This window comes from Procambarus clarkii, chromosome 50, assembly GCF_040958095.1.
Source record: "Procambarus clarkii isolate CNS0578487 chromosome 50, FALCON_Pclarkii_2.0, whole genome shotgun sequence".
In the NCBI taxonomy this organism is placed as follows: Eukaryota; Metazoa; Arthropoda; class Malacostraca; order Decapoda; family Cambaridae; genus Procambarus; species Procambarus clarkii.
In genome coordinates this window covers 11,399,073-11,418,888 of record NC_091199.1, presented here as the reverse complement: position 1 = coordinate 11,418,888, position 19,816 = coordinate 11,399,073, and the positions used below count along the sequence as shown (strand labels likewise).

General features: G+C 41.2%; 2 protein-coding genes across 4 annotated transcripts in view; both read right to left on the bottom strand.

The window, feature by feature from the left end:
• The window catches only part of LOC123772674 (sucrase-isomaltase, intestinal), a 59,173-nt gene extending 51,088 nt beyond the window's left edge, over positions 1–8,085 (bottom strand). The window contains exons 1-6 of the mRNA XM_069303658.1: positions 8,022–8,085; positions 5,146–5,367; positions 2,151–2,293; positions 1,594–1,698; positions 637–788; positions 326–497 (exon numbers count right to left, since the gene is read on the bottom strand). Of these exons, the coding sequence (XP_069159759.1) occupies positions 326–497; positions 637–788; positions 1,594–1,698; positions 2,151–2,293; positions 5,146–5,367; positions 8,022–8,070 (843 nt within the window). The 5' untranslated portion in view covers positions 8,071–8,085. The remainder of the gene's footprint in view (positions 1–325; positions 498–636; positions 789–1,593; positions 1,699–2,150; positions 2,294–5,145; positions 5,368–8,021) is intronic.
• On the bottom strand, positions 7,240–19,580 carry LOC123772676 (arrestin homolog). 3 transcript variants are annotated; one of them, XM_069303562.1, is made up of 3 exons: positions 19,079–19,580; positions 10,703–11,058; positions 7,240–8,880 (listed from the first exon to the last, which is right to left on the bottom strand). In XM_069303562.1, exons 2-3 carry the CDS (start codon positions 10,892–10,894, stop codon positions 8,146–8,148), a joined length of 927 nt encoding a protein of 308 aa, XP_069159663.1. In that variant the 5' UTR covers positions 10,895–11,058; positions 19,079–19,580; the 3' UTR covers positions 7,240–8,145. The 3 variants fall into 3 exon arrangements, with proteins under 3 accessions (XP_069159663.1, XP_069159662.1, XP_045621916.2); XM_069303561.1 differs by having other exon boundaries at positions 19,099–19,580; XM_045765960.2 differs by lacking the exon at positions 19,079–19,580 and adding an exon at positions 11,382–11,424.
• Positions 19,581–19,816: the final 236 nt, after the last annotated feature.

Here is a 19,816-nt window from a genome sequence, read left to right as displayed (position 1 = left end):
CTAAAAGGCAAAAAATAGAAAAATAGAAAGTGAGAAAATTTCTAGGAAATGTGACTATAAATTAACCCCTATAAACCCATGTCTAACTATACATACCTTAATGCTAATCTAAGTATTAGTTAGGCCAAGCTTATTATTGATCCTCTAAACTAATTCCTTATTCAGGATTGTGTAAATTTGCTTTCAAATACGTATGTATTACAGGACAACCACGAGAACCGCTGGAAGAAGACAATGGCGAAGACAACAAGAATTTGTAGTGCTGACTTCTGTTATATCTGACTACGGGATTTACTGCAACCCTCTGTGTGCACGGTGATCTTACTGTGCCCACTGGCTGGTCCCTGGCGAAGATGGGGAAGGTGGAGCGGGGCTCGAACGTGTGTCTGAAGGAGAGGTGGGTGTTCTCGCCGAAGCCGTACAGGTAAGTGGAGGCGAGGGAGGTGTGCAGCTGCAGGAACTGGTCCTCGAAGGTCAGGGGCCCCAACGAGCGGAACCTGCAACCACAGTCACCAAGACAATCATTTTACAGTTAACAATGCTGATGCCAAAAGGAAGCATTGTCAGCGGTATGGTTAATGATTGTGATGATGATGATGAGTGATAGTGACGGAGTGTGCGAGAGGGACGACTTACACAATGTTGTTGTTGGATTTTCTGCTGACAACGAAGTCGAAAGGTTCGCCTTCCCCGCTGACGCTGACGGTGTAGAGGGCGTCGGCGTCTGGGGCGTCAGGAAGACTCAGAGGCACCGGCACCTCGTAGCGCATCGCGTCTGCGTTGTAGATCTGACGGGGAGGAACAATTTATTTTATTTTTATTTTATTTTATTTATTTATATACAAGAAGGTACATTGGGTTTGTGAGAATACATAGCATAGTATTTACAATCTTGTAAAGCCACTAGTACGCGCAGCGTTTCGGGCAGGTCCTTAATCTAACAATAATTTTAAGTGGTAAATTCTAGCAGAATTAATAAAATGATAAATACATTGCAAGAAAAAAAATGAGATGAGAGAGATTAATAAGTATATTAAAGCACATTGGTATATTAAAGCTCTGATTGATTACATTGACAGCTTGATTGGTAATTTAAACAAGATTAATAGACACCATACAGCAGATTGACAGCACAAATAAGAAGACAGCAATGATCACAATGGTAAAGATGTTCGGATTGGGTACATAAAGATTGGGAGATTGGGTAGCAATAGATACAGTGCAATTTTAAAGCAAAAGGTAAAAAACTATGAAGATGAAATTAGGTACTTAAATTAAGGAAGTTACTAATTACTTAAGGAAGTTGTAGACTAATTACAATCTACACAACATTTCATGGTCTTCTAGTCTAGTTTATTATAAAATGCCACCAATAAGTTAGACCTAAATGCATATTTTGTGTACCTCTATTGTACTCTTCTATTGGGAATCTGAATTCAATAGTACTCAGGATATAAATTCAATATTTTATTTTATTTTTATTTTTATTTTAACTGTGGTAGACAAGAGCGGCCACGACAGCAACGTATTGGTGACAACCTCTGGAGTAGAGACTAGTAATTACCTACACAAATCAGGGGTCATTGAGCTCACCTTGACCTGGAGGTGGTAATCTTCGTGCTGGATGACCTCAAACACCAAGTTGGTCACGTCGTCTCCGAACATCGTCACTGTGTCGTCCGCCTTCTTCAGGTTAACCTGTAATATTAATATTAACCTGTAATATTAACCTGTTACATAAAGTCACCGACACAGGCCGCTTCCTTCCCCAAGATGACCTTCTTCAGGCAAGATTATGTCGTAGTCTTGGGAAGTTTGGTATAATTCCAACAATAAATAATTATAGATTGCTTGATATTCAGTTAAGGTAATTATCAATAGAAAGAATTGCTTGACGGATGATTGAATACTTTTGGGAAAATGACTGCATCTTGAATTGATCACTCAACAGCAACATAAAAGGTATTGTTCGATAAGTATTGATTAACTGTAAATAAGAATGTATTATTTATAAAAGATAGACATCTTATAGAGCCACATTATGAGTGATGGATAGACGCATGTCACATCAAAGTTGATGGTTAGACGGAAATAATCAGCATTTATATTCACGACTTAAGGATAGATGGATGACTGAGTGTGATAGTTACCTTGAAGCCTCTGGTGGTGACCTCTGGCGGGCCCTGGACGACGTAGCCACCAACGGCGTTGTCCACTACATGGCAGACTCCGTCCGTCCATTCACACGCTGAGTACTTCCCGCACTCCTCCTCTGACACCACCTCCTGTCCCTCTGACAACACACAAGATCATTAACAGTTGAGTACTTCCCGCACTGCTCCTCTGACACCACCTCCTGTCCCTCTGACAACACCTCCTGTCCCTCTGACACCACCTCCTGTCCCTCTGACACCACCTCCTGTCCCTCTGACAACACACAAGATCATTAACAGTTGAGTACTTCCCGCACTGTTCCTTTGACACCACATCCTGTCCCTCTGACACCACCTCCTGTCCCTCTGACAACACCTCCTGTCCCTCTGACACCACCTCCTGTCCCTCTGACACCACCTCCTGTCCCTCTGACACCACCTCCTGTCCCGCTGATACCACATCCTGTCCCTCTGACACCACCTCCTGTCCCGCTGACACCACCTCCTGTCCCTCCGACACCACCTCCTGTCCCGCTGATACCACATCCTGTTCCTCTGACACCACCTCCTGTCCCTCTGACACCACCTCCTGTCCCTCTGACACCACCTCCTGTCCCGCTGATACCACATCCTGTCCCTCTGACACCACCTCCTGTCCCTCTGACACCACCTCCTGTCCCTCTGACACCACCTCCTGTCCCGCTGATACCACATCCTGTCCCTCTGACACCACCTCCTGTCCCTCTGACACCACCTCCTGTCCCTCTGACACCACCTCCTGTCCCGCTGATACCACATCCTGTCCCTCTGACACCACCTCCTGTCCCTCTGACACCACCTCCTGTCCCTCTGACACCACCTCCTGTCCCGCTGATACCACATCCTGTCCCTCTGACACCACCTCCTGTCCCTCTGACACCACCTCCTGTCCCTCTGACACCACCTCCTGTCCCGCTGATACCACATCCTGTCCCTCTGACACCACCTCCTGCCCCGCTGACAACACCTCCTGCCCCGCTGACACCACCTCCTGTCCCTCTGACACCACCTCCGGTCCCTCTGACAACACCTCCTGTCCCTCTGACACCACCTCCTGTCCCTCTGACACCTCCTGTCCCTCTGACACCACCTCCTGCCCCGCTGACAACACCTCCTGTCCCTCTGACACCTCCTGTCCCTCTGACACCACCTCCTGTCCCTCTGACACCACCTCCTGTCCCTCTGACACCACCTCCTGTCCCTCTGACACCACCTCCTGTCCCTCTGACACCACCTCCTGTCCCTCTGACAACACCTCCTGTCCCTCTGACACCACCTCCTGTCCCTCTGACACCACCTCCTGTCCCTCTGACACCACCTCCTGTCCCGCTGATACCACCTCCTGCCCCGCTGACACCACCTCCTGTCCCTCTGACAACACCTCCTGCCCCTCTGACACCACCTCCTGTCCCTCTGACAACACCTCCTGCCCCGCTGACACCACCTCCTGTCCCTCTGACACCACCTCCTGTCCCTCTGACAACACCTCCTGTCCCTCTGACAACACCTCCTGCCCCGCTGACACCACCTCCTGTCCCTCTGACACCACCTCCTGTCCCTCTGACACCACCTCCTGTCCCTCTGACACCACCTCCTGTCCCTCTGACACCACCTCCTGCCCATCTGATACAACACAAATGGGGAACACCACTGGCAACCCAAGTTCGAATCCACGACGGGTCTGTCTGCCCTCTTTCCCCTCTGTCCCAATCAACCCTCACTCTTTACCCATGTCCTCCCAATCTCTCCCCACTCCCTTGTGTCTCCCAATCACCACCTTCAAGCACAGGAAATAAAATTACAGGTTCCAGAAGAAGAGTTGGAATTTAGTGTAACCTGTCATTTCCGGCAAAGAGGGGACATAGAGGACATCTACGACCACCCTATGTACTGCCCGAAACCCAGACCCTCTACACTGCAAAGTTTCGTGAGGCTAGCGACAAGTCTCTGGCCGCTTACCTTGACCAGACAGACACAGACAGACATTCTATCTTATAGGTCTGAGTGTGTATATGTATACGCATTCGCTTACATGTACGTATAAGCGAGAGCATCTGCAGGTTTGTGTACATGAGTGTATATGTGTGTGTGTGTGTGTGTGTACATATACATGAAGATAACTGCACGTACTTGTTTGTGAGTGCGTCTGTGTGTGTGTGAGTGTATCTGAATGTATGCATATTCTTGAAGGTCGGGATAAGATATGCTGAGACCCTTTGTCAGGGAGCCACCTGCTCTTTCTCTCATACACGCCATATTCCCTCACCCAGACTCTCACCCCTAATCGTCCCAACTCTCACCCCAACTCTTCCCAACTCTCACCCCAACTCTCACCCCGACTCAGACAACAGACCATTTTTTCTGGACGTTCTTCAAGCAATTAAAGGAATCGTCTGCACAAGCTCCTGCAATAGAAACTGCCTATGTCAATTTAAATATGCAATTTGCATACACACGCTATGCATATTATAGAATGATTAATTAAAGGCATTATTAAAAGGTGGCCTCCAGTACACACATTTAGTAATTTGTATATGTAATTGTGAGGTGGAATAGCTAATGACAGCAGGTTGTTTGTAAAATTAACAGGCTGTATTATTGTTGTTGATGTTTAATATAACAATGTTTGCACTATTTTGAGGAAAGGAATGACGTTGAGGTAGACTCACCTGGGGAAAAAATTAACTTGAAGTAGACTCACCTGGGAAAAAATTAACTTGAAGTAGACTCACCTGGGAAAAAAATTAACTTGAAGTAGTCTCACCTGGGAAAAGAATGAACTTGAAATACTTGCCTGGGAAAAGAGTGAACTTGAAGTAGACTCGCCAGGGAAAAAAAATAAGTTGAAGTAGACTCGCCTGGGAAAAAAATTAACTTGAAGTAGACTCACCTGGGAAAAAATTAACTTGAAGTCGACTCACCTAGGGAAAAAATTAACTTGAAGTCAACTCACCTGGGAAAGGACATTCTACTGCCTGAAGGTTTTCCAGTTGAGCGAGTGAGAGCACACAGGCGCCCGCCACCACCGCCAACAACAACGGCACGCCACCGCCAGACCTCATCCTCCTCCTCCTGCAGGCGTCAGGCACCAAGTGCTGACGGTGTTCTCTCGTCGGGAGCTTATATACAATCTTCTCCACCCCTTTGTGGGCCCCAGTGCAGTAGGGTCTAAAACCTGTACCAACAACGACATTTGTGGTATAGTAACATGACACGCGTCATTCACACCATATAATTTAATTTAATTTTGCCCCGAGGGGCGAGTTTATTGGTCACGACCAAAGATCACAAACAAATCTACCACTTGCGGGCTATTCATGCCCGTGCCCTTGGGTAATTGATGAAGATTGGGTGGCTTAATCTTCATCAATCAATCAATCTCTTATGTTAAAGTTCATTAGGTTAGGTTGAGTAAAGTTGATGGTAGGGGTGGTGGTGTTAGGTTAGATTAGTAGTGTTTCAAGAGTAATGACGACATAGAGGGGAATATATATACACTTTTCTTTCTCAGGTTTTGGACCCTACTCCCCAAAAGAGGGTTGTAATGGTGTATGAGAAATGTGTTACATAAGGAAGGAACACATAGTGCTGAGTCAGTGGGAAACACCACATTGCATAGATATGTTGATAATGGCGTCGACTTGCGGCCAAGACACATAAATGTGAACGCGTTTCTTTTTAAATGATGTAAATCACAAGAACACGCAATTCAGTTATGCGTATGTATCCACATAGGAAAGATAAAATGAAAATATTCTGAGCAATTATTGAGTGATTTTAACACATTTTCAAGGGCGGTACAATTCTTGGACTCTTACAATTGTACAAGAATTGTACTCTTACAATTGTACGATAACAATTGTACTCTTTGGAAATACTGTATGTTTAAACACGAAAACGCTTGCATTATTTTAATTTTCCTCTCCACTGTGGGTACTCATACACGTTCATTATAAATATAAGATATCACCTCCAATACACCTCTCAACAAAAGTTTAACAAACGGATTTTCAACTACCTTATGTATATATTTAACATTGCAGTGACTTATAAATATACTCATAATGAAGCATTATTGTTAGAAGTGAAATGGATAAAATCCTATTTTGTTAATAATGTGACAGTTAACAATCGAGATATCATAAAACAAATGATTAAAAATGAACCTTATTAATGTAATGGGTTTTCACAAGCTCGTATAAAGATTATAGTTAGTTCTCTGGGGCAATCTGAAAGGGGGCCTGACGGCTGAGTGGACAGCACTCGGTATTCGTAGTCCTAAGGTTCAGGGTTCGATCCCTGGCGGAGGCGGAAACAAATGAGCAGTTTCTTCTATCCCTGATGAACCTGTTCACCTAGCAGTAAATAGGTACCTGGGAGTTAAGACAGCTGCTACGGGCTGCTTCCTGGGGGATGTGTAACAAAAAGGAGGCCTGGTCGAGGACCGGGCCGCGGGGACGCTAAGCCCCGAAATCATCTCAAGATAACCTACTAAGCTCGCGATGAGTCAAAATAACGTGGTTGAAGAATGTTGACCAGACCACACACTAGAAGGTGAAGGGACGACGACGTTTCGGTCCGTTCTGGACCATTCTCATGTCGATTGTGTTCAACGATTCATCACTATCGACTTGAGAATGGTCCAGGACGGACTGAAACGTCGTCGTCCCTTCACCTTCTAGTGTGGTCTGGTCAACTACTAAGCTCACAGCCTAGTAAAGTAACATTTATTTCATATGGGCAAATGAGGACTTTACTAATGCACTATGAAGTTTGGACTTGGGCTTGATAGGCCTACCAATCTTTGGAGGGTTATTAAGGCCGCCACAATACCTTACTGACCACCATCAAGTATACTTCAGTCCTGAACATTGTCCAGGACTAAAGTAAACTGTCGGTCTACATACACCTTTAAGTTGGGTACACCTCTCAGTATACCCAACTAAATTAATTTTTAGATTCAAATTTTATGTTTATTCAATTTAGGAATAATTCTTACTATTAATTCAGTCTTATTTGAAATGAAAATCGGGAATTAAAACAAAAGTACGATTCAATATCTGTATTTCAACAATCTTTATTTAAACAAAATATAAAAATATTTTTGAAAGAGCTGTATTTTCCATACTGTTAATATTTATGTTGGATTTTAAGACAGGCCAGGTACTGAAACCGGTTAGGTTACATAAAGAGCCATGTTTCCACTTAGAACACGATCAGTTATAAGTTTTACAACCATACAGATCCCTAATTACTGGGGCGAACAGTGAAGAAACGATGACAAATCATCTATACTTTTTCTGTCTGGAATTGTTCTACATTTTTTCATAATTTTTGTTTTCTTGATTCAATACCTGAGATGAGTTTGGATACACGAAGACACATTCCTTGTAATGAGTTGCAGGTGAACAGTTCTGATAACAAAAGTCGTTTGTTCATTATTAAAAGGTTTTGGGAACATTTAAACTCAATTAACCAGTATTTCTGGTACATTGTACAATTAACCAGTATTTCTGGTACATTGTACAATTAACCAGTATTTCTGGTACATTGTACAATTAACCAGTATTTCTGGTACATTGTACAATTAACCAGTATTTCTAAGACATTGTACAAGCTTAGTGACACAATGCTGTCACTATTTTATGGCACAATGCTGCCTTAACGCCTTTTACAAGGGTCTTTCTGCAATTTACAATGCTGTCTTTATACACTGAACAATTCAATTAAACGTTCAACGAGACTGTGTTAGCATCCATTACAGTTATAATGTGTAGACAATAACATGAAGAATGTCACAATACAATCACATGAATGAAGGTGATGTACCTGTGTGAGAATATTGAGTGCGAGGATGCAACTTCGATCCCAACTGCATAGCTTCGATGTTTTCTCCTGCAGAGCTTCTCTCGTGAGAGTCATATATGTCAGCCAGACGCTGCACTCTTCTGCATTATTCGTCTCCGGCCGACTGGCTCCTTCGGAGGCGATTAAATTCTTCAAATTCAAAGGAGTGCGTCTTGCGGAGAGGGGCTCTGCGAGTCGAAGGGTCTGGGTGTACCAGTTGGAATGGCAGATCAGCAGTCAGCTCGCCACCAATGGCGCCGCACTTCAGCACCACACGAAACGAATAGGACACGATAAAGCCTAAGGCGTCGCTGATTCTCCTCCCGGCTGCCGCCATTGTGGAAGAGGCAAGGTTTGCATCCTCGTCTTTAAGTCGACCGTCTAGAGCGACGCCAAAGCGCTTCTTGGCAGGAGGAACAAGGGAGAGGGAGAAGGACTTGGAGAGATTGGCTCCTGGGGTCACCGGGCACCCCTCGCGGGTCTCTAGAGAACACACATCACAACAGAGAAGTCTGTTGAGCATTGTAACCTCAACGTGTTGCACAATCTGTGCAGTGAGACTCTTCACGGTTTTCTTGGAAGCGTTTCTGATTAACAGGTGTGCCGTTACTGCCTGTCCGTGGCAGAACACTTCCTTATCGAGGCTGACCTCGAGAGACAGTCGCCCTGGAGATAGAGTGAAGCCTTTGCTCACAACCGTCTTGGGCTGACGGATCCTGGAGTGGAGAGACGTTAGTTGAATCTTGCGGACGGCGAAGCTTACGGAGTTTCTCTTGTGGATCTTCTCCTTCTGGTGAGCCACGTAAAGCTTGAGGTTGAAAGTCACTCCCAGAGGCTGACTCTGGAGTTGTAACACGAGAAATATAACTATTAGCACAAATATAACTTTGGTTTGCTGTTTAACTTGTGGCCAATCAACCTCTGGAGGGTTATTAAGGGCCACCACAGTACCTTACTGACCAACCAGCAAGTTTGGTGTTGGGCTGAAGGCCTATCAACCTCTGGAGAGTTACTAAGGTCACCACAATACCTTTCTGACCAACCAGCAAGTTTGCTGTTCGCTTAAGGCCTATCAACCTCTGGAGGGTTATTAAGGCCACCACAATACCTTACTGACCAACCAGCAACAATACTTTAGTCCTGGTCACAGTTCAGGGCTAAATTAATCTCTCAGTGAGTATTCACCGCAAGCTGAGTATCTATTCCCTACGATAAGAAGACTCATTTAGACTCATTGTTATCAAATCTGTCGAGGGAACCTAAATAAGGCATTATACTTCAAACTACAATAAATTACCAAACTTTTGATCATGTTCCTTAAACATTAGTGGTATTATTAAGTTACTTGAATAAGGTACTGACCCCAGTAGTCAGAAATACAGTTCGGTTCGTTATGGTTTACACTCGGGAATTCCAGGTTCGAATCCCGGGAGGGACAGAAATGATTGTTCGCTTTTCCTTTTACCTAATGTCCTATTCACCTAAAAGTAAATAGGTACCCGGGAGTCAGGCAACTGTTGTGGGGGCTGCATCTTGGTGAGGATCGGCTTTGGGGGACCTTCATACAAGCCTAAAGTAGACATATATATACACAGGCTTCCTGTCCCCCACAACATTCATTATTTTATTATATAAAATTCTTTAGTAGGAGTGTCACCTCTGGTGTAATTGTAGGGACCCTTAGTCTCGGAGAAGAGAATAAAGGGTATTCGCGGAAGACCTTGCAGAGTCTCCCTGAACACATGAGAATTCAAGACAAATGGGGGGGGGACGTTTGACAAGCCGGTGGCTTTCTGTACTTGTCAAGGGCACTCAAGAGTGTTAGTGACCCTCAGGTAAAGTCAAGTAATTTTCCTTCTATTACCACCCCTAGTTTTTAATATATGCAATATAATTTATTGATATTACTACATTGTGTTAGTTTCCAGAAAACACTCGCCTGAAGCAATCACTGTTTTTAGTGTAGTTTATGTCCGAGACGCTCTACTTATGGGTGATGCTAGACACTGTACACGTCCTTCCATAGGAACCTTTCACTGTTCTCGTAACCTATGTATGTAGTTACCTTCCGGTGATTCCGGTGGTCAAGGTCCCTGCGGCTCGGTCTCTGACCAAGCCTCCTGGTTGGTCGGTGGTCTGGTCAACCTGGCTGTTGGACGCGGCTGCTCGCAGCCGCAAGCAGTATCTTAAGGAGGTGTTTGTCGAGTTTTCTTCTGAACACCGTGAGAGGCCGGTCAGTGTGTGTATGTACGCTAGTCTTAATAATTATAAATATTATTATTGGATAGAAACCCACACTTGTGAATTTTGTAAGATGTATGTAATGAAATTACATCTTCTTTAAAAAATTCAGTCTTTCGCACTCTCCTGAGTGCTTTGTCAAGGTCTGAGTGTGTGATTAGGACGAGATTTACATCTCAGCGTCTAATCAAAACAGCTCAGCACTCAGGAGAGTGTGAAAGACTTGAAGTAGTTTACACTACACTGTTCATTGAAGTAGTTTCTTTACATAAATCTCACAGATACACAAATGTGAGATTTTATCCTATGTTATTATGTCTGTGAGTAGACATTACTATTACTTATTATTATTATTTATAATATACATTATTTTTGTGTGGCAGAAATATAGCGTCCTTGGTTTTAAAGAAAACGTCACTTACTTCCATATCGTCCCCTTTCTCAAGGGTGACTGAGCAAGGTGCGTTCTGTGGCACCTCCACGCTGAAGGCGTAGGCATTGCCACCCAGCTTCTTGACGAGGCGTTCCTGGACATCAGTGAGCTCCTTTAAGATACCGTTGGGAGCAACTTCTACATTCACCAGTTCGAGCTCCTTGCTGAACTTGAGGCCCATCACCTCATCTTGAGGGCGTCCGTAGCGATACGTGACGGCGACGCGAGCGAAGACCCGCCTGCCACGGAGGTAGTCACGGTCCACCACGACCACGCCATCCACGGGTGAGGTGTGGGTGAGGTGGTCCACGAAGTCCCGCCGACTGAGGTAAGCGGTCACCTTACCTGCAAGGTAAAAAACTAGCTAGTTCTTGTCTGCTGACTCTCCTCATCCTCTCAAATGAGCCCAAGGACCAACCGGGCTGTGGTGGATGTGTGGGCCTGCGGGCCGCTTAAAGTAACAGCCTAGTGGACCAAACTATCTCAAGTCAAGCCTGGCCTCGGGCTTGGGTAGAACAACTCCCAGAACCCCATCAAGCAGGTAAACAATGCATAGCGTAAATATAACAATATATGGACAATTGACATCATTATAGGCAATCATGGTTTCCCTAGGCTATTTGTACTGTATCATCGTATAATAGGGGCGACTTATAACATATGCTAACCATTGGGTGCAGTTTTCTTGTAAACCTTGATGGCGTTCGTCATGGAAGTATATCTGGTACTGATTCAGCAGCTGGAGTGACGTAGTTGACACACACGCTTCCCCTGGGGCACTGGCGGGTCGGGGCCCCGGGGAAGACTCTTATACCTCGACCCTCTCATGATCCCGTTAGTCACTAAGCTGGATCACACTTCACCTCTCACGCCTACTCATGCACGGGAACGCGCTCACGCCCGCATGCACTCACACCCGCACGCATATACACACCCGCACGCTTATACACACCTGCACGCACACACTCACGCACTCACGTATCTGCAGCTTATTCAGATCCTCAATCAGACTTTCGCTCTCGTCTCAATAATATGGTTTACCTTATAGGTATTCAATTGTATTTTAACATATTTAGCTCTAAATGTAAACTGCAAATACGTCCTCTCCTCACAACAAAGGGGGTCCCGGGTTCAGTTCCCGGACAACCGGGAACCGTTGGGCAATGTTTCTTTTTTAATTGATGCTTATTTAATTGATTGATTTTTTTTTTAATTGGTTCACTTATCAGAAAAATGGGAACAAGGATTTAGGCATCTGTTATGGGTTTGCATCATGGGATAAGGTCCATAGTTGGCCCAGGTCCCTAGGGAAACCTCGAAAGGCTTAGGTACATATCAACTCCACATGTCTATACTTTACGGGCTATTCATGCCCGTGCCACCTCTTGGGTGGCTTAATCTTTATCAATCATCAATCAGTCTATACGGACCAATCAGAAAGAATACTTTAGTCTTGAACATAGGATTCAAGTATACTTGAAAAATATCCTGAATATCTTTGGCTGTATATATATCCTTGAATATCTTATACAAGGATGTATATACATCTCGGAGAATGAAATATGAGTCGATATGTATAGAGATTCAAATTGTAAACATCAATTTAGCAAGAAGCCTTTGAAGGTTGTGAACTGCTGCGTTCAAAACTGGATGTGAAACCAGGTCTGTGCTTTAATGCCTTTAGCTGAGAGCCAGGAATGTTGGCACTGACCTAGACGGAAGTCTGACGCTTGTGACGTAGATGACGTCTAAGACTTGTGACGTTGACGACGTCTAAGGCTTGTGACGTTGACGACGCCTAAGGCGTGTGACGTTGACGACGTCTAAGGCGTGTGACGTTGACGACGTCTAAGGCTTGTGACATAGATGACGTCTAAGGTTTGTGACAGATGACGTCTAAGGCTTGTGACGTTGACGACGTTTAAGGCTTGTGACATAGATGACGTCTAAGGTTTGTGACAGATGACGTCTAAAGCTTGTGACATAGATGACGTCTAAGGCTTGTGACGTTGACGACGTCTAAGGCTTGTGACATAGATGACGTCTAAGGTTTGTGACAGATGACGTCTAAGGTTTGTGACGTAGATGACGTCTAAGGCTTGTGACGTTGACGACGTCTAAGGCTTGTGACATAGATGACGTCTAAGGTTTGTGACATAGATGACGTCTAAGGTTTGTGACATAGATGACGTCTAAGGCTTGTGACGTTGACGACGTCTAAGGCTTGTGACGTTGACGACGTCTAAGGCTTGTGACATAGATGACGTCTAAGGCTTGTGACGTTGACGACGTCTAAGGCTTGTGACGTTGACGACGTCTAAGGCTTGTGACATAGATGACGTCTAAGGTTTGTGACGTTGATGACGTCTAAGGCTTGTGACGTAAATGACGTAGGAGCTGAAAAAGACAGGAGGCTACAGAAGGCCTATTGGCCCCATACGAGAGCAGCTTCTATTTATATCTACCCAAAAATAATTCATATATGCATCTAACCAACGCTTGAGCTAATCAAGTGATTCTAAGTCGATTATTTTACCCGGTAATTTGTTCCATAATTCAACCTCCGTGTTTTCAAACCAGTATTTACCCAGGTCTTTCCTGAATCTAAACTTATCAAATTTATACCCATTGTATTGTGTTCCATTTTCTATTGGTATGTTTAATGTATTATTATCCTTTATATATATATATATATATATATATATATATATATATATATATATATATATATATATATATATATATATATATATATATATATATAAAAGTTTGTGAGGGTACCACCTCTGGTGCCAATGTGGGGATATATATATATATATATATATATATATATATATATATATATATATATATATATATATATATATATATATATATATATATATATATATATATATTCTTTTATCTATTTGTACACTTCAGCCTTGGCACCCCTAACTCATCACTTTTTTATGGAAGTAAGTTAATTTTTTTAACCTCTCTTCATAAGGAAAGATTTCTAATTCCTGGAATTAACTTTGTTAATTTCTTTGTTAGTTAATTTTAACTTAAAGTTAGTTTGTCAGTTATCTTTGATTAACTTCACTGTACTCATTCAAGTGAATGTATGTCCATTCTGTTGTATGATGTAGTCTAAGGATTATGATGTAGGCGAAGAGTGCAGTTTATGATGTAAGTGAAGTCTACAATGCCTACTTACGAAACCTGTACATCTTTGCTCAAGCAAGACGCTTTAGTCTGTATTTACAAAACAAATTTATGACCTTGGAAATTCATGATTAATAAATCCATAGAAAGCCGCCATGATTTTGGAAAGATCTACAGGCTTCGAAAGTGGCTAATTAACTGCTAGATGAATCCAAGCACTGGAGTGTGTGTGAAGTTTTTTATATGTTAATGTTTTTCTCATATAATGATTGCAACCAGTCATGCAAATAGTACAACTCAGAGCAACGTCCAGTGTACGTTCAATGAACGTACAAAAATGGACTGTTGCAGACAGACAATAAACTCGAGATGGCTATTAGAGTGTGTGATGTAATTAGTGTGATGTAATTAGAGTGTGTAATGTAATTAGAGTGTGTAATGTAATTAGTGTGTGTAATGTAATTAGTGTGTAATGTAATTAGAGTGTGTAATGTAATTAGTATGTGTAATGTAATTAGAGTGTGTAATGTAATTAGTATGTGTAATGTAATTAGAGTGTGTAATGTAATGTATAACTTGTGTACTGTATGGTTTTGTGAGCCTCGTGAGGGACCTGAAGTAGAGGAGGGGTACCAATAGCCTAAAGCAATAGCCTCTTTCTCTCCATTTGAGATATAGCTTATTGTCTCAAACTTATTTGAACTTGATAATAAATTATTTGTAGTAATATTTTTATAGAGATCACAAGGAAGAAGCCTACAAGTTTTTTTTATTGTAGGCTATTTATTATTATTATTATTATTATTATTATTATTTATTATTATTGTTAACATTTTATTGTTATTTTATAAAGTTAACACTATTATTATTTTATTGTTATTTTATTAACTCTTTTTTTTATTAACTCATATTTTTATTACTCACCTTTTTATTGTATTTATCTTATTTTTCTTGAACTTTTTCCATTGTTTGCTTACTTCTTTCTCATTTAGCATCAGGTATTTAACCCTCCAAACCTTTAAATATTTATAAATTTTCCAAATGAGTTTAAGTTTTTGCCAGAAAAGCTTTGGGTAAAAGTGGCTTCATTAGTTTGTGTAACTCCTATCCCCCACAACTGTGCATTACTCTAATATTCATATATCCTCATGTACCTAGTGATCCTTGTTTCTTTATTGTGTATTGTGTACTGCCCGAAACGCTTTGCGTAATAGTGGCTTTAGGCATTGTATGTACTAGCTCTATCTATTAATCCAACAAACTTTGTAAAATCTCTTTATGTATGTACCTTACCTAAATAAACATTTATTTATTTATTTATTTATTGTTATTATTGTGTATTATTCTGATCTGCTTTTGTGTCAAAATTTCTTCAAATTACCTGTATACATTTTTTGTTGATTTTACTGTAATTATTCTACTTAAAATTGTCTGTACCTGTAAAGAAATGCTGTAAAATACATGCTAACATTTTTTTATCAAAAAAATTCTGTTAGTTTAAGGACTTGCCCGAAACGCTATGCGTGCTAGTGGCTTTACAAGAATGTTAATTCAACTTATTTTCTGTAGTCTCTGTTAACCTCCAAACCTCCAATGTAACTTCTTGTATATTTATATATATATATATATATATATATATATATATATATATATATATATATATATATATATATATATATATATATATATATATATATATATATATATATATATATATATATATATATATATATATATATATATATATATATTGGTGTATACTGGCAGCAGGTTTTCTTTCAAACATGTTTCATTGAATATGACCGCATATTCTGTATTTATTATTTTCTGGTTTAGGGCTTCTATCCCTCTAACTATTTTCTTAGCATCAGGGCTTAATTGGAATAGGAGTTCTCCAAAACTCATTTTCGTACTTTTAAGGTGAAGAAAAGAAGTGATTTACTATAGAGTGTATTACACTTATTTGTATAATTTGCACGACGTTTCGAACCTCCATGGTTCATTCTCAAGTGAACAGATCTTACAATACTAGTTGATTTTATACCCGCATTAGGTCAGGTGATAATACAATGAAGGTGAAAAACATGGGGGGATACATAAGGGATAAACATAGGGGCTGCAGAAGGCTTATTGGCCCATACGAGGCATCTCCTATCCAAACACAAAGATTAATCCAGTGTAATTGGCCTGTTATGTTGGACATTGTCTTCTGTGTTGGCATCGATATGTTCTTGTCTTGTCCTTACTCTCATGGTGGGTAGAGTAAATAGTTCCGTGATTTGGGTGTTCATGGTAGGTCGCTCTATTCTTATGTGAATTGCCTCAAGAATTTGTAATCTTCTTGAATCTTGGGTTTTGTCTATTATGCAAGTATTCTTGTTCAACATTTCTCTTGTTAGAGTAATGTCATGGGCTTGTCTCATGTGATTCCTAGGGGCACCAGATTGAAGATGGCATGTCAAACGCCTCGTCAGCTTGGTCGACGTCATACCTATGTACTTACATTGAAGGTTACATCCTTCGTGGGGGCAAGTGTACATGTATACAACGCTTGACTGCTGTAGAGGGTTCTCCGTCGGCTTCGGGCTGTTTTTGATAAGGAGTTCGGAAGTCTTCTTGGTTTTGTAGAATATTATCAGGTTTATGTTTTGGTTAGGAGTAGTGCTTTTTACTCCTTTACGGATTATTTCTTTCATTATTCTTTCCTCTTTTATATGTTCACTGTGCATGGTTGATTTGTAATATAATTTTATTGGGGGTGTTGTGGTTTCTGTTCTAGGTTCTGAATTATACCAACGGTCCAAGTGTCTTCTTATAGCAGCGTTTATTTCCGCGTTGCTATATCCGTTGTTCACCAATACCTGAGTTACTCTTTCAAACTCTCTACTCACGTTGCTCCATTCAGAGCAGTGGGTAAGCGCTCGACGAATATAAGCATTGAGAACACTGGCTTTGTATCTTTGGGGGCACTCACTTCTACCGTTAAGGCATAATCCTATGTTGGTGGGCTTGGTATATACGTTGGTGCTTAAAGAGGTTCCTGTTTTTGTTATTAGTACATCCAAGAATGGCAGACTGTTATTTTCACTATTTTCATGTGTAAATCGGAGTACTGACTCTCTCTCTAGGTGTCTTTTTATATATATATATATATATATATATATATATATATATATATATATATATATATATATATATATATATATATATATATATATATATATATATATATATATATGTATATATATATATATATATATATATATATATATATATATATATATATATATATATATATATATATATATAAATAAATTTATAAATTCTTTGTCCACACACTTTTGAATACAAATTTGAATTTGAATTTTTAAGCAAACCTAAGCATGTATAAGCCTAATTTACTTATTTATTTACAAGGTACCTTGGGTTCGTGAAAGGGCATAATATTGGTGTTTTTTATTTTGTATTTATTTATATATACAAGAGTTCTTACATTCTTGTACAGCCTTAATCCTATAAGTGTTCTTACAGTCTTGCAAAGCCACTAACACGCATAGCGTTTCGGGCAGAAACACCCTAGCATATCACTATATATACTTTACATAAGGCTCAAGTTGGCCCATCCTAGGCCCAAAAACACTCATATTGACCTAGAACAGGTTACACTTAGTTCAAAAGAGTTACTCTTCCAGTTTTAACATGTATCTGATATATCCCAATAATAAAAAAGTGGACTTAATTGCCGATTAATGGATGAAGTAAACAAAGATGCGTTACTTTGCTATGGATGAGATTCGTTGCGTATGGATGAGATGCAATGATGTGTGTGGGTGAGTGAGAGGTGGTAGGCAAATTAGTTATGAATTACTCATAAATATATAAGTTTGCGTTTGAAAATAACAGTTGTTCCGTTTTCTTTCATGTTAATTAAAGAGAATTATCGAGGTCGGCCTATGCAATGCACAACAGTTGCGTAACTCCTTGGTATCCATCTATAGCTAGGTAAACAGAGGTATCAGGTACAAGGAAACGTGCCCAAACGTGTCCGTCCTGTGCGGTAATCGAACTTAGAACCTTTCGGTTGTAAGTTGACTGGTCTAAAGTGCTACATTAGGTGCTAAGGTACCCTTGTATTGACGGAGGAGTGGCATGGTACCTGTGTACTGGAACTGGAATAGTACTTGTGTGTGGGAACTGGAATGTACCCGTGTATTGGAACTGAAATGGTTACCTTGAGATGGTTTCGGGGCTTAGCGTCCCCGCGGCCCGGTCCTCGACCAGGCCTCTTGAAATGGTACCTGTGTATATGAACTGGAATAGTACATGTGTATTGAAACTGGAATGGTACTTGTGTATGGGAACTGGAATGATACCTGTGTATTGGAACTGGGATGGGAACTGGAATGGGACTTGCCTATGGGAACTGGAATGGTACCTGTGTATGGGAACTAGAATAGTACTTGTATATGAGGACTGGAATGGTACCAGAGTATGGGGACTGGAATGGTACTTATAAATGGGAACTGGAATGATACCAGACCATGGGGGAACTGTTGTATGTATGAATTTGTTATTAATTATCATGAGTAGTGGACTGTATAGCTACATTTGGACTTTAGCGGGTACCACATACAATAATGCGGGTTAGTGGAATTTTATGGATTGAATTAAGAATTTGTATCATCCAGTCAATTAAAAAAACTTACGTTCAGATTTGACTGATATTAATTTGATTTCTCTGGTCAAATCCTGACTGATCACGATCCCTTTTTACGAACATAAATAGCCCATTGGACAACAAGAACTGACCATTAGCAGCACTGAAATGTAAACCAGTTTACTTCAACTATTCCTTAGTTTTCTCTTTATGATTAATAGCCGAATAAAACAACAAATCGGATCAGAATTATCAATATGCAAAGCCTTAGCTATACTGCGTCGGGTCTCATAGGTAAACCAGATGGGCTTTACTGACTGGCGTCTCCCACAGTAGGTAGACTATCCCTTCCCTTACGACCTCAAGTCTCCCGTAAACCGAGACCGTCCAGCACTTCCTCTGCCGGTAAGGTTTACCTATAACATAATAATGTGATAACTCATTCACCGTCCACGCTGTAAACTGGTTAATTGGTTATTATACCTCGTAACCGCTCTCTCTCTCTCTCTCTCGGCGACTCTTTTAAATAAAACTACCATTGCAAAGTTATTTACTACTTACTGGTACAGGATCTCGCTCACCTTTGTGGTGTGAGGCGAGGAAGGCGCCTTAATGTAGGTCTTGGAGGCAAGGAAGACGCCTTAATGTAGGTCTTGGAGGCGAGGAAGGCGCCTTAATGTAGGTCTTGGAGACGAGGAAGACGCCTTAATGTAGGTCTTGGAGGCGAGGAAGACGCCTTAATGTAGGTCTTGGAGGCGAGGAAGACCGTAATGTAGGTCTTGTGGGCGAAAAACAGCTGCTAACAACAGATGAGCTGTATAAAGCGCAGCTGATGTGCGAGTCGACGGCGTGTGCGTGGCTTTATTTACAATGGCGTCGGGACCGGGAGCCCGCCATCTCATGTCAGAAACTATATCCTTTCAACGATTTTTTTGAGGCGTCAAAAGTCTGTTACTTATAGATATAACCCATTAATATGTTGGCTAATTATTTAATAAGAAAATGATCTGATTTACATGAACTGGTTGATTTAATCAATTATCAGATTAATGTTGGGGGCTATTTTGACCGCGATGTTGTGACGTCATGAGCATCTGTTTTGTCTCTTGAGGACAGTATTGGCCAGTCAAATTTTATTATGATTTGTTTTTCTTTATAACGTAGCATTGAATTGTCATAGAAGATTAGATTATATTAATTTGGGTTTAAAGATTACTATTTCAAGTGTATCCAGTGCATGGAAACTGGAATGGTACCAGACTATGGGGACTGGAATAGTACCAGAGTATGGAGACTGGA

What these genes read in the sequence shown, in the direction of transcription:
- LOC123772676 (XM_045765960.2), bottom strand. Translation starts at nt 11,424, where the DNA reads ATGACGAACGCCATCAAGGTTTACAAGAAAACTGCACCCAATG. An exon ending in CAAGAAAACTGCACCCAATG is followed by an intron (nt 11,059 to 11,381) that starts GTTAGCATATGT and finishes TTTACCTTGCAG; the next exon opens with GTAAGGTGACCGCTTACCTC. An exon ending in AGAAAGGGGACGATATGGAA is followed by an intron (nt 8,881 to 10,702) that starts GTAAGTGACGTT and finishes TTACAACTCCAG; the next exon opens with AGTCAGCCTCTGGGAGTGAC.